Genomic DNA, 12950 nt, shown 5'->3' on the forward strand with positions numbered 1-12950 from the left:
CCTCAGGCTGTGAGCCCTCAGCCCTCAGACCCTGGGGCAGGCCTGGGACCCCCAGGGCTGGACTCTGTTGTGGTTATCGTGTTGCTGGTCGGGATCAGCAGCTGGGAACGGGGACAGACAAAGGCTTTGGCTCCACACGGTGCTTTGCGGGGTCGTGCTGCCCCCCGAGCCTGGCCAGCCCCGGTATCCATCAGCACAGGGCCGGGGCACGGGGCTCCAGGAGCGCTGGCGTTGGCCCGGCTCCGGTGGCTGATCTGCCGTGCCAGCAGATTTCTGGGCTGCCTGAATCAGCTGCGGCCGCCTCCGGCCCCATCCCGGCGCCGTTTGCACAACGCCAGCACCGAGCACCGCCCGGCTCCGGTAACCAGAGCACCGGGCTGGCGCCAGCCCCGGATGGCACTGCCGGCCCCGGGAGCCACCAAACAGGGACTCTGTGAACTCCTGAGCCCTGACCCCGGGCAGCACTGCCTGCAGACACTGGGAGAGAGCCAAGCCGTGACCGGGAAGTGTGCGGCTGTCGTAATTCCTGTGCCTGGGCATCTCCCATCTGCATCCTGACGCCCTCCCAAAACACCGAGCGGGGCTGGAGATGCCCGGAGCTCCCTGGCACCAGCAGGCACATGTGCCTCGGGCTGCGGCTCCTCAAGGCCGTCGGCAGTGCCTGGCCACGAGCCCGTGTCCCTGGAGCAGCCGGTGCCTGTCCCTGTCCGCCCCTGAACTTTGAAGCCGGTCCAGGGTCCCCTCCCCAGCCTGGCGCCGTCTCCGGCCCCGTGGTGCTGTGTGCCGATCGTCCCGGCAGAGACACTGAGCTGGGAGTCACAAGGAAGCAAGAAATCGTTTGTTTCCCTCCCCATCCCTGCTCGGCGAAGTTCTTCCAGAGGCTCGTGAGCTCCTGGGTTTCTGGGGAACCCCAAACTCAATGCAGGACCAGGAGACCAGATCCTTGGGCAAAGGTGGTGACCAGCGCCCGTCCCCACCCCAGCGGGATCCCACAGCCCCCTCGCTCCTGCTCGGCCTCCCTCCTCTCCCATAACTTAGAGCCATGAAAGGTAAAACACACTCGATAGAAACACGTCAAATAACGGGAAATTAAATACAGTAATTACCTTTTTTGAGGATACAAAGGTTCAAGTGTACTGTAAAAGGTCGGTGCTACACGGGAATCTGATGGGACGGGCTTGGCCCGGGGGGGACAGACGGGGACCCCTTGGGTGCCAGGGGACGCGCTGGGGGACACTGGTACATGGTCATGTGTAAATACAGCCCTAAACTACAGGAGAGACGCTGGGAAACGCTTGGAGCCCTCGGAGCGGGACACAGGACGTGCCCCGGTGCATCGGCACTGCCAGGAACCCCCGAACCAGGAAAGGCCCAGCTGGAGCCGCCCTGGTGCGCACGGGGAGCGGCCGAGGTCACCAGGCCGGCTGTGTCCTGCTGCGGTGCTGCCGCGGGGGACTGGCACTGGCGCTGGCCCCGGGAATCCCTTCCTTGGTGCGGGGGCTCTGAGGGGCGGCAGGGACAGGGACCCCCCTCCCCATCGAGGACAGACTTGACTCGGTTTAGAAGCTGTGTGTGAGCAGGGCCACGGGCAGCCAGGGCAGGCGGGCGATCGGGAGGGCAGAGGGTGTTTCACTAAAACTGAAACGCTTCGTTCCCATCGGGGGTCTTGGACAGGACAAATCCACACGGAAAACCAAAACCTACCACTGAGGCCATGGAGACTGAGGGTGGGTCAGGAGGGGATTGGGGAAGTCCTCTCTGCCTTTGGCACACTTTCCATGGCATTTTTATGTGAAAAATTTCCATCCCAGCTTGAAGAAAAAAACAGGTAAAAATCAGTGACAATTTCTCAGCTGAGAAACGTTGTGCTGGTGAAATCTGCAGATCTCATCACTGGAGACATTCCAGAACCCATCCCAGTTTTGTCACATTGGTCAAGAAGAGAAGACTCTGGTCCCTGGGGGGATGGAGAATTCCAGCCTCGGGGTCACACAGTCACTTACTAAATCCCACCACCAACATTTTTTAAACACTAAAAAAAAATTTGGAGAGGAAAGAAAAAAATACTCAAACCAGAAGCAGCTCTTCCCCCTGGGATGTGTTTCCAGGGCATCCCTCACCCCTTCACCCTCCCCTCAATGTTGCTTGCCTGGAGATCCCGACCCCTCAGCCCTGGATGGAGGAGGGGGAGGCAGGATGGATGGGGGGCTTTGTCCCTGCACAGGGAGTGGGATGGGGCTGGGCAGAGGGGAGGAGGTCCCGGGCTGTGGGGCTGCAGCAGGGAGGGGGAAGATCTCTCATTGCTCTGTGCAGCCACACTGCCCTTCACACACACACACTCGGGGTGGGATGCAGGCGGGGGGATCTCTCCAGTCCCCCAGTCCTTGCCCGGGCAGCCTCTCCCAACCAGGGAGGGCAGGACGAGGCACTTCTGCTGCTGCCCCGGCAGAGGCCTGGCACGGGGGGCACCGAGCTGCAAACGCCATGCTGCCACCGCGCCCCCCGAGGCGCCAGGTGTGCGAGGTTCCCTGCGGGGCCGGGCTGAAAACCGGGGGTACCCACGGGGCAGCGGCAGCAGCAGCAAGGGCGCCCCCCACCCACTCCACCCCGGCAGCCCGGCCCCAGCCCCAAGGCAGCATCGTCCAAGCTGTGTCCGTGTGGGATGGAGGTGCCGGGACCCCCGGCAGCGGCTGATAGTGGTCATGGCGCGGCCGGCGGTGCCGTGGGCAGCCCGCGGCGCAGGGCACGGCGCGATCCGAGGCGCATCCCGGGCACCGGGGCGCTGCTCAGCAGTCACGTCCCCTCTCCTTCTCTCCTGGGCAGCCCCGGCGGGGGTCCTGGCCCTGCACGGTGGCGCTCACATGCTGTCCGCCAGCTGGTGACAGTCCAAGTCGCCCTTCAGCTCCAGGAAGCCCGGCAGCTTCACCCCCGTCTTGCGGTCCACGCACCAGCACTTGCCCCGCTGCCCGTCCAGCGCCGGGTGACACTGCGGGGATGGGGTCGGTCAAGGACACCCAGCACGGAGCTCATGGCCAACCCCACGGCAGCCAGGAGCTCTCACGGGGGCTTTACCACCCCCATCCCACCTGGGGCTTTTGTAAAGGGCCCCCAGCATCCAAAGGGTAATTCCCACCAAAGCCAGGAGCCGGGCGGGCTCTGCTGTGCCTTGTCACTGTCCCCTCCGTCAGTGTCCCCCTCCCAGCCTCACCCTGGCTCTACAGAATGCCCCCCCAGTGCCCTGTGGTGGGGCAGAGCCCGTCCTACCTGCTTGGGGTGGAAGTTGCCGTTGCGGTCGCAGTTGGGGATGGGGATGACGTACAGGTCCTCGTGCGTGCGGGTCTGCGAGGCCGCCAGCCGCTCCAGCGCCCGGTGCAGCTCGCTCTGGCACGAGCCCTGCGCCTGGGGAAAGGGAGGGGCTGAGCTGAGCGCAGGGCTGGTGCATGCTCCTGGCCCAGAGCCCCAGGACCCCGGCCCTGGAGCACCCACCCTGCTCTCCCCGGCCCTCCTGGCGCTCACCATGACCCGCGTGTCCTCGCGGTGGTGAGGGCTCCCGCTGTTACGCATCTTGTTGCCGTTGTTGACCCTCTTGGCCTGCTGCTTCTGCAGGCACTTGCGGTCGTGGATGCTGCAGGGGCTGAAGCTGTTGTTGGGGTGGTCGATCTCCTCCTTCTCTGCAGAGACACAGACCAAGGGAGCTCAGTGCCACGGGGCAGCCCCGGGGTTGGCAGAGCCACCACGGTGCCGCAGTCTCCACAGTGCCACTTGCACCCCGAGGAATGACGTGCAGTGGTTTCTGGCAGGCCTCACATCACCACGGGCATCATCCACAGCCCTGGGTCCATCCTGCCCCTGCCACTGCACTGGGCTGAGCTCCCTGCAGCACTGGGAAAGGCTCCTGGGAGTTCTTCCTACTCATCCACGACTAACCACTTGTTGCCGTGTGTGTGTTATTGTAGGGTCACAAATGCATGCTGCGAGCGCTGGGCAGCGGCTCCAGCGTGCTGGGTCTGGCTGTGGCCTTGCCAGCCACACGTCACCAGGCAGCGGGTGCTCACCCACAGCACTGGAGCTACGGGCGTGGGACACAGAGACAACGAGCCCCAAGATGTCCCTGGTGCCCCCCAAAATCTGCCTCTGAGGAGCTGCAGGGGCAGTGGGGGCACCGGGGCGGTGCTGAGCCCCCGCCAGGCCCGGGCCGGGAGTGGAGCCGTGCTCTGCTGCGGGGCACGGCCCCCGCCAAGACATGAAAGAAGAAAATTCCTGGAATAAGAAAGTTAATCTCCCGCGGGGCCAATCCCAAAAGGCGGTGCTTGGCATCCCCGCCTGCACCAGGAGCGCAGCCAAGCTGCCGGCCCAGATGTTGGCAGCTGGACAGAGCGTCATGAGATGAGTGCTCGGCGTGACTTTAGTTTTAAAAAGCTGCCGGTTCCTTTGGTTTGGGGCCCGTGAAGACTCCGTGGAGGGGGGACACCCCAGAAGCCAGGGTTCCGCCTGCGCTCAGAGCTCTGTCAGGCACAGCCCGAGCTGCGTTTTGCCCCGGTCTGCGGGCACCCCGGTCCACCCGGGCTGCGCAGGGAAGTGGCTGAGGTTATCGCGGGGTTGGGCTTAAACCAATCAATACTGCAGCTGGCAGCAGGGAAAAACCTTCCCAAACCAGGCGGGGGGTGGTGACTGTCGGGGGTCACACCCAGGGGCTCACCGTGCCAGGACAGGGGCTGCTGGGTGGCGCCTGGCACCGGCCCGTCCCACAGGCAGGCAGAGGGGTCGGAGCCACAGCTTCCTGCCCACTGTACCCCCGCGGCATCCCGGCCCTGATCTCCCACCGGCATCTCTCACCACGCTCCCTTGCAGCGCAGGGCTCCTGGCCCAGCTCCTGGGGGCCCGGTTAAAGTCCAGAGTGAAGCCCCAATTAAAGCCCCCTCCCTCGTGGGTGTTATTTGCTTTTTGCTTAATCTGTCCTTTTTTTTTTTTTTTTTTTTTTTTTTTCCAGGAAATAGCTCATGCCCTTGAAATTTGAAACACAAACCCAAAGTCTCAGGGACCCTGCACGGAGCGGTGCCAGCGCCAGCCCCGGCGGCACCGGCCACGAGGCTGTGGCGCAACGCGCTGGTGGCAGAGCCCCGCCGGGGGCTCGGGGGCTCTGGCAGGGATGCTCCTTCCCTCCCCTGTACCCCTGTGGGGAGACACACAGGAAGAGCTGGGCAGATTTGGCACCGCTGGAGACAGCCACGCCAAAATTCCGGCACCTCCAAGCGCTGCTCCCACGCCATGGAAAGGCAGCACCGGGAGGCACCGGCGCTGCCCCCGCAGGGGAAGCCCTCACCGACCGCCGGCACAGCCAAACCCGCCCTCCTCCCCCCGCCAGCCGCCTCCAGAGCATCAAATCTCCCAGCTTAAATAAAACCAGATGCCAATAACATTTTCATAAGGTCACATGAAGCGCCGGTGCCTCCGGGCGGCGAGGCAGCTCCTGACAGCGCTCGGGACCCTCGGTCCCCGGCTCTCACGGCAGCTCCAGCATCCTTCCCCCGCTGTCCTTGGGGTTGCTGTCCCCCTGCTGAGCGACACACAGCAGCGGAGGGAGCCTCTCCCCCTCCCTGGAAATCCGACCGGATCAGAAAACTCAGCCTCGGCACAAAGATTTGGGAAAAGGCGACGCGCGCGGAGCCCGGAGCTGCCACGCCCCACGCTGCCCTGGTGCCACCCGTGCGTGGGCACCGCCACCCCGGAGGGATGGAGGGTAAGGGGAGTCCCGATTTGGCCGAGGAAAGCCTCCCTGCTCACTTTGGGATGGAAGTGGTTGCCAGGGGGATTGAGAGGGGGTGCTGCCCTCGCCGGACACATAGAACAGTTGCCTGTCCCGGGAGGAGGAGGATTCCTGCCCGGCCTGTGGGCAGGGGACACAAACGAGTCATTCAGCATCGCCTTCAATTAACGGGAGCTGCAAATGAGGTTGGTCACGTGCCGAGCTTGTGATTCACAGCGCTGAGCCCGAGGGAGCGGTGAAGGGCTCCGGCTCCACCGCGCGGATCCCGTGGGAGCAGAGCCTGGGGCAGCCAGCAAAGCCCTGGGACCTCGTGTGTGTGTCCACGGGGACAGACAAGTGTCACTGACCCCCACAGCTCCAGCCCCGCTCCCCCCAGCGCCACCAGCCCCAGCACGAAGGACCTCAAAGGGCAGAAGGGACGTCCACGTGTCTGTGGCCAACATGGCAAGAGCCACAGCGAGCCCCAGCACGCTCCATGTCCCTGTCCAGCACCCCCAGTGTCACCTGTGGGTGGTCCTGGCAGGACGGTGGCAGTGCTGGCTCTTGGCATCCCGACTTGGCACTGGGAGGGTCGTGCTCTCTTTGCCAAGTGCTGGCTCTGGCAGAAGGTGGGGAGCCGGGGATGGGGGTGGCAGGGGTGCAGGCACCAGGCACCTACTGCCCCTTGGCCTGGGATGCCAGCTGGGAGCTTGGCCCATGCCCATCCCATGACACACCGGCGTGGTCAAACACAGCTGAGCACCTCCCACCTCCGTGCCCAGTGTGGGAACGGAAGGAGGGGAGGTCAGGATGCAGGAGAGGGAGTGAGGGATGCTGATGTAGGTGGTCCCCCAGAGGGACCAGAACCTTGCCAGGAGCAGCACCCAGCCTGGAGAAACCCAAGCACAGATGAGGCCCCACCCCAGGGGATGGCTGGCACACGGCTGAGCCGTGCCAGGTGGAACCCAGCCTGTCCTCCCTGCTGTGCACTGTGCCACCGCCGTTCCTCCTGCACACAGAAAGGAACCAGGGTCTGTCCCATCTTACAGAGACCACACGGGATGAACGCAGCTCCCATGGGCCAGGTTTTCCCAGACATAATCATTTATCCAACACTAAATCACTCATCATGTGTGCTGGGGAATATGTCCTCACCTCCTCCTGGCTGCCACACACGGGCTCAGCCACCAGCAGCCGCCGGCTGTGACGGAAAGCCACGGCTGGGACATTCTGGAGCCGGCCCCAGCACAGCGCTCCTGCCGAGGAGCGAGATCCCAAAGCCAGCCCTGAGCTGGGAGCGGGGGGCAGGGACAGGGTCCAGCACAAGGTGCCCAGACCCGCTGCCATGGAAGACGGTCTCGAGTCAGGTGAGCAGCTCCCTCACTTCCTAAGAGTCCCGCGGGTGCCACAGGTCCCAGGTGAGCAGAGAGGCTCTTCCTGGCTGTAGAGCCGGGAGCCATGTCCAACTGTTCAGAAAGCCCAGGCTCAGCCCAGCCCCCTGATCCCAGCCTCTTCCCTGGAATGCGGAGCCCCCCGGACAGAGCCCCCAGACAAAGTGTTTACTGTACGAGCTGCGCGTTAACCGCTTCCCAGCCGCCGGCACCCGCTCGGCCCCGGGCACAGCCGGGGGCACCTGCTCCGTGCGCCCCTGCCCCTGAACAGGCATTTCCTTCCCTTCTGCTGATCCCCAGGGGACGCATCAGAGGCACTGGCCGTGCCAGGGCGCCCTCGCCGTGCCAGGCAGGGCTGTGTGGGAGCCAGGGAGCCCCCAGCCCCTCACTCCCACTGTCCCCGGGCTGTGGAACAGGGCAGGGACCCACGGGGGGATGTACTGCTGGGACTGCAGCGAGCGGTTTGCTGTGGGTGCCCTGCCCACATCCTGACTGTCCGGGACACGGGGGCTCCTGCTCGCCCATCCTGCTGCCTGCGATGCCGCTGGCCAGCGCAGTGCCCGGCGGGCGACCCGGCTCCCACAGCCACCCGCCCATCCCCAGCCAAGCCAAAACACCGCGGGAAGGAAGGGAAAAAATGCGAGCCTGTTTCCTAAAGGCTCTGGGAAAAAATGTTGCGTTACACGGGGCACGGCCAAAACCAACAGGGCTTGGCAGAACGGCGCAGCCCCGGGCCAGGGAGCCCAGACAGCTCCTGCAGGATGTGGGATGAGGACAGACGGGCAGGACAGGGGGGCTCCAAGCACTCCCAGCCAGCTCCTGCCCCTGCAGGGGGGTGGCTAGAGGGGCCTGTCCACGAACGGCACTCATCACAGCAGGGACACCAGAGGAGCTGCCGTGGATCAGACGTGCAAGGAGGGATTGGAACTGGGATCCAGCCCCTCGAATGGGCAGGGAGGAACATTGCTCCAGCCTCTTCTGCCCCTCAGGGAGCTCCCCACGTAGGGACCCAGAGCCAAGCCAGACCAGCCTGTAAATTGTTCTGGGGTGTCCCCAGGTTCAGGGGACACGGTCCTGGTCACAGCCTGCAGGACGGGAAAGGGAGACCACCAATGGACCAGGACCCCACACTCATTCCCTGGGAGCAGCTTCCTTCCCTCGGTACCACTTGCCCAGCTCTGGGGTGGGTTCCCGCTGCCGGCTCCCCTGTCAGACCCCAGATCCTGCCCGAGCACCAGGGGCGTGGCAGAGGGCCACGATCACCACCTGCAAGGCAGACGGAGCACACCGGCAGCAGCTCCTCCGGCCTGGCCCTGCCTGCACCTCACTGCCCCATCCAGCACGGACACACGCAGCTCCCACACAGCACCTGGAGGAAAGCAGGTGCCCCATGGCCTCTTTCCTGTTTCCTCCCGCGGTGCAGCCAGATCTGCTGGCAGCATCCCAGGGAAGCGGCAGCACGGGGGTCACTGCGCAACAGGAGCTCCCCTGGCAGCTGGGATGTGTCCCCAAGGGCTGCAGGTGCTCGAGGGACACTGGGCTGTCCCACGGTCCAGGGACACGTTGCAGCCAGGGCACAGCAGGTGAAGGTTCTCCTCTCCAGCCCACGTGGCTGTGACACTGGTGTGCCCACGGTGGGTAAGGATGGCACAATTGTGAGCCACTTGTACCGGGTCCTCTGCAGCCTATCTCTGCTCCCTCCCTGGAACATGCTTCCTGCACTCCCATCCTGTGCTGTCCCATCCCATCCTGCCTCTTAGAGTCATGGAAATTTTGGGGCTGGAAGGGACCTTGAAGACCACGCAGTTCCACCCTCCTGCCATGGGCAGGGACACCTTCCACCAGACGAGGTTGCTCCAAACCTCATCTCACCTGGCCTTGAACACTTCTAGGGATGGGGCATCCAGAAATATTCTGGGCAACCTGTGCCAGAGCCTCACCACCCTCACGGGGAGGAATTCCCTCCTAACGTCTAATCTAATCTTCCCTTTTCAGTTTAAAATCCTTCCCCTTGCCCTGTCACAATCTATCCGTGTGAAAGTCACTCTTCATCATTTTTATCAGCTCCAAGCACGGGAAGGTCCCCGATGAATCCAATCCTGGGGCCACAGCTCTTGCCGAGTGAGCGGGGAGTGGGTCGGTGCCAACACGGGTTACGTCACTGCCCCTGTGAGGGACAAGGACCCCCAGGCACCCACCCTGGGCACCCACCCTGGGCACCCACCCTGGGCACCCACCCTCTGCCGCCCCTCCGCCGCCTCACCTGGGGGCTGGAGGCTCTCCTGGATGGCCTCGACGTCGGCCAGGTCTGTGCAGATGCCCTGGCCGTGCATGAGGGTGCGGAGGGGCCGGGGCTCGCCGCGGGGTGGGTAGCAGCGCAGCCCCGCGCCGCAGCGAGCGGTGTAGACGCCGCAGGCGGTGCCGCGGGGCAGCGCGCAGGTCGCGCAGCACCCGCAGCCCGGCTCCCGCACCAGCTCCGCGCAGCCCTGCGGAGCCTTGCACCGCGCCAGCCGCTCCTCCGAGCACGGCGGGCACTGGATCGCCTCCTCGCCTCTGCCCGGCCGCGCCGCCGCCGCCAGCAGCGCCAGCACCACCGGCAGCACCGGCAGCCCCGGCAGCCCCGGCCCCGGGCGCATGGCGGCCCCGCTCCGGCCCCCGCTCCGCGGCGCTCGGCTGGCGGCGGGCGCGGGGCGGCGGCGGCGGCTTTATGCGGCTTTATGCGGCCCCTGGCCACACCTCCCGCCGCCGCCACCGGGGCCACCGGCGGGGCCGCCCCCGTCGCCACCGGGAACCCACCGGGCAGCGCCGCTCCCCCCGGCGGCGGCCACACCGGCACCGGCACCGGCGGAGGCTTCGGCAGCGGAGCCGCCGGCGGGGCAGCCCCGGCGCGGGGCAGCGCGGAGAGCCGGCCCGGAGCCCCCGGCCCCGCGCCACCCACCCCGATCACCCGCCTGCTCGACCCCTGCTCCGTCCCGAGAGCAACCGGGATGAACGGGGGACACACGGTGCGGAGCTGCAGCGAGGGGAATGCGGCCAAGACCCCCGGGGTGGGCTCCGGGCGTGGGGGGCCCGGGGGAGGAAAAGTGCTGCTGACAACGGAGCATCCCGTGCGGCTCGGGCCCGGCCTGTCCGGGACGGCCCGGGGCGGCCCCGCCGGCTCCTCGAGCCCACCTGCCCCCGGTTCCGCACCCGCGCCCCCCGCGCCCCCCGCCCCGCACAGCCCGGCATAGGCTGAAGGCTGCCGGCACCTAGTGGCTACTCGGGAAAAGCGGGAGCGGGCGGAAGCCCCGGCTGCCTCCCGAGACCCCGGCACCGCCAGTCCCCGCAGCACCGGGAGAGAGCGGGAGCCCGGGAGATGCCCCGTGCCCTGGGGACAGTCCCCGAGCGTCACCCGAGGTTGGTGACCCCCGAGCTGCGCCCTGGGCCGTCTCAGTCAGCATCGGGTTTGGGGCTTCTGGAGGGTCCTGTCTGGATGTGGCAGGGGAGTTGTGGGCACCACAGCGGGGTCCTGGGCACAGCACGGGTGTCTGGGATACGGCAGGAGGGCCCTGGTGTGCGGGTCACTGCCGTGGGTGGGACAAGAGGAGCAGAGCTGCCTGCCATGTCGGGGCTGAGAACCCCGAACTCATCTCATGGCTGAGTACATCCAGTGCTTAAACTGGCATTTTGAGGTTTGAGTGACAGCACTGGTGGCATTGCCACCAGGGCTCTCAAGACCATCTTCTCTCTCCCGTGCAGGTGAGTTGGGCATCACCAAGTGCAGACAAAACAGGGGCAAATGGGGTCTATGTCCCCCACAGCCCCCAGGCCCCACAAAGTATCATCACACAACACTGCTCTGAGACCGTCCTGCCAGGCGCTGCTGCACTGTGGCCATGACTGGGACAGAAGGCACCAGCCTTGACTCAGTGTCCCAGCAGAGACCAAACCCAAACAGGTGCCCAGCCCCGCTCGGGCTGTGGCACCTTATCAGGCCTTGGCAGCACTGAGTGCCCACCAGGGAGACTGTTGTGTCTGCGGGCAGAGGCGGCGCAGGGGAGGGCAGTGTTCCCTCACCTCTGCCCAGGCACTGCTCCTCCAGGTCCCTGTCCCAGCACCATCCTGGGAAACGGAGTGGGGCTGGGCTGGTGCCCCCCACAGTTGTGCTGCCCCCACCCCAAGCAGAGCTCTGAGGCCAGGCAGCTGCTCAGTGCTGCTGCTCGGTGCTCGATGTAGCCCAGGTCCTTGCCTGGGACACCCCTGTGCTGCCAGTCCTTAACGACGGGCTCTGCAGCACTCCCGAGGTTGTGGGGGCCCAAACTGGCTGCTGCCCCTCAGCCACACACCCCAGCAGGGTCTGGAGCTGCCCCAGCCCTGGGGAGAGGCTGCAGGCCAGCAGGAGGGGGCTGGGGGTCAGCGAGGGCTGTAGCCCCCCGGCTGAGGGTGGCTCTGATGAGACCAGTGAGACCCCAGGCCCTTTGAACCTACTCTGGGACATGGTGCCTGCACAGGCGCTGCAGGACCCCAACACCTCCTGCCTCCAGACACCAGCAGCAGGACAGACCTGCAGCCAATGCCCCCTGCTCTCAGCCAGCTCACTCCTCCACTGGAATTATTCCCCATTTCCAGGCAGCTTCTCCTCCCCAGCCCTCCCTCGCATCCATTCTGGCATCTCCTCCCGGCCCTGGCTCCCTTCCTGTGGTTCCCACTGCCCTCCTCTCCCTGTGCTGGCAGCACAGACGGTGTCCCGGCTGCGTGGGTGCTCAGCACCCGCCGGATGCGGTCCGTGGGGTGCGGGCGAGGGGCGGGCAAGGGGCGTGTCGGGGCCGCCGATAACAGCGGGCGCCGTGCCGGGGCCGCGGGACCAGACGGCGCGGGAGAGTGGGATGAGCCAAGGACCCCCATCCTGGGCAGCCGGGCCCCGAGGCAGCGGAATGGGCTCCGGCAGTGTCCTGCGACTCCTCCGCACCCTCTGCGTCGCATGGGTGCTGGCCGGGTGCCTGCACCCTGCCACGGCCCAGTGGTTTTCCCTGGGCTCGGAGGACACCACCCCGGATCCAGGCACCAGCCCCATGCCCCCCGCCCTGGATGAGGAAGAAGGTAGGCACGGTGGGATGGGGACATGGCTTCCCCAGCACCCTGAATTCCTGCACCTCAGCGTGGAGGGGGCACGTGGAGGGTGATGTGTGGGGTGCCAGGGTCTAGGGCTGCTGGTGGCACTGCTGCGGCCCCGGCAGGTGCTGGGAACTGGGCTCCCCTCCCACCCTGCTCCCCCTCCAGCCCTGCCACCTCCCGTCCCAGCGCTCCTTTGCTCCTGCAGACGCAGACGCCAGCGTGGAGCCCGTGAGGAAGGTGCTGCTGAGCAAACCCCCTCTGGCAACAGCCCCTAAACGCCGGGACCAATTCTCCAGGGGGGCAGCCAAGGGGTCAGGCCATGCCCCACCGCGCACACGAGGCAAGGTGCTTTTTCCCCGGGCAGTGGCCATCCTCCTGCTCCTCCAGCCCTCCCAAAACACGCCAGCTGCTGCCAGGCTCCTTGCTATGTTCTTCTTATCTGTGCCCTGATTGCACACACCAGCCTGGGCAGTGCCCTGCTCCAACCCCGAGCGCAACTCTCAGCTCCCTCTTGGAAAGAAGTCAGGGGGTCAGGGGGTCCCGCCTGCCCCCCAGGATCCCCCCGAGCCTCGCACTGAGTATTCCCTGTCTGTCCCAGCAGCACCGACCCACGGCCGCCCCGGAGATCTTTGAGGGGAGCGCAGTGGAAGAGGAATTCCTGCAGATTCAGGTGGTGGAGGGGTCCTGGTCCCTGACACCTCCCCGGGGACCACGACCCC

The 12950-nt window shown here is 65.9% G+C and overlaps 1 protein-coding gene across 1 annotated transcript; it reads right to left on the reverse strand.

Moving 5' to 3' along the window:
- Window positions 1-1079: 1079 nt before the first annotated feature.
- Window positions 1080-9812, reverse strand: IGFBP4 (insulin like growth factor binding protein 4). Its single transcript, XM_040087341.1, has 4 exons — window positions 9401-9812; window positions 3517-3671; window positions 3265-3399; window positions 1080-2986 (listed from the first exon to the last, which is right to left on the reverse strand). The coding sequence occupies exons 1-4, from the start codon at window positions 9771-9773 to the stop codon at window positions 2858-2860; spliced, it is 792 nt and encodes a 263-aa protein (XP_039943275.1). The 5' UTR covers window positions 9774-9812; the 3' UTR covers window positions 1080-2857.
- Between the last annotated feature and the right edge of the window lie 3138 nt (window positions 9813-12950).

The sequence above is a fragment of the Hirundo rustica genome, chromosome 27 (genome assembly GCF_015227805.2).
Source record: "Hirundo rustica isolate bHirRus1 chromosome 27, bHirRus1.pri.v3, whole genome shotgun sequence".
Classification (NCBI taxonomy): domain Eukaryota; kingdom Metazoa; phylum Chordata; class Aves; order Passeriformes; family Hirundinidae; genus Hirundo; species Hirundo rustica.

Coding starts and splice junctions, on each gene's coding strand:
- IGFBP4 (XM_040087341.1), bottom strand. CDS start 9,773: ATGCGCCCGGGGCCGGGGCTGCCGGGGCTGCCGGTGCTGCCGGTGGTG. Junction 3,672..9,400: donor GGAGAGCCTCCAGCCCCCAG/GTGAGGCGGCGG, acceptor GTGTCTCTGCAG/AGAAGGAGGAGATCGACCAC. Junction 2,987..3,264: donor GCAACTTCCACCCCAAGCAG/GTAGGACGGGCT, acceptor CCATCCCCGCAG/TGTCACCCGGCGCTGGACGG.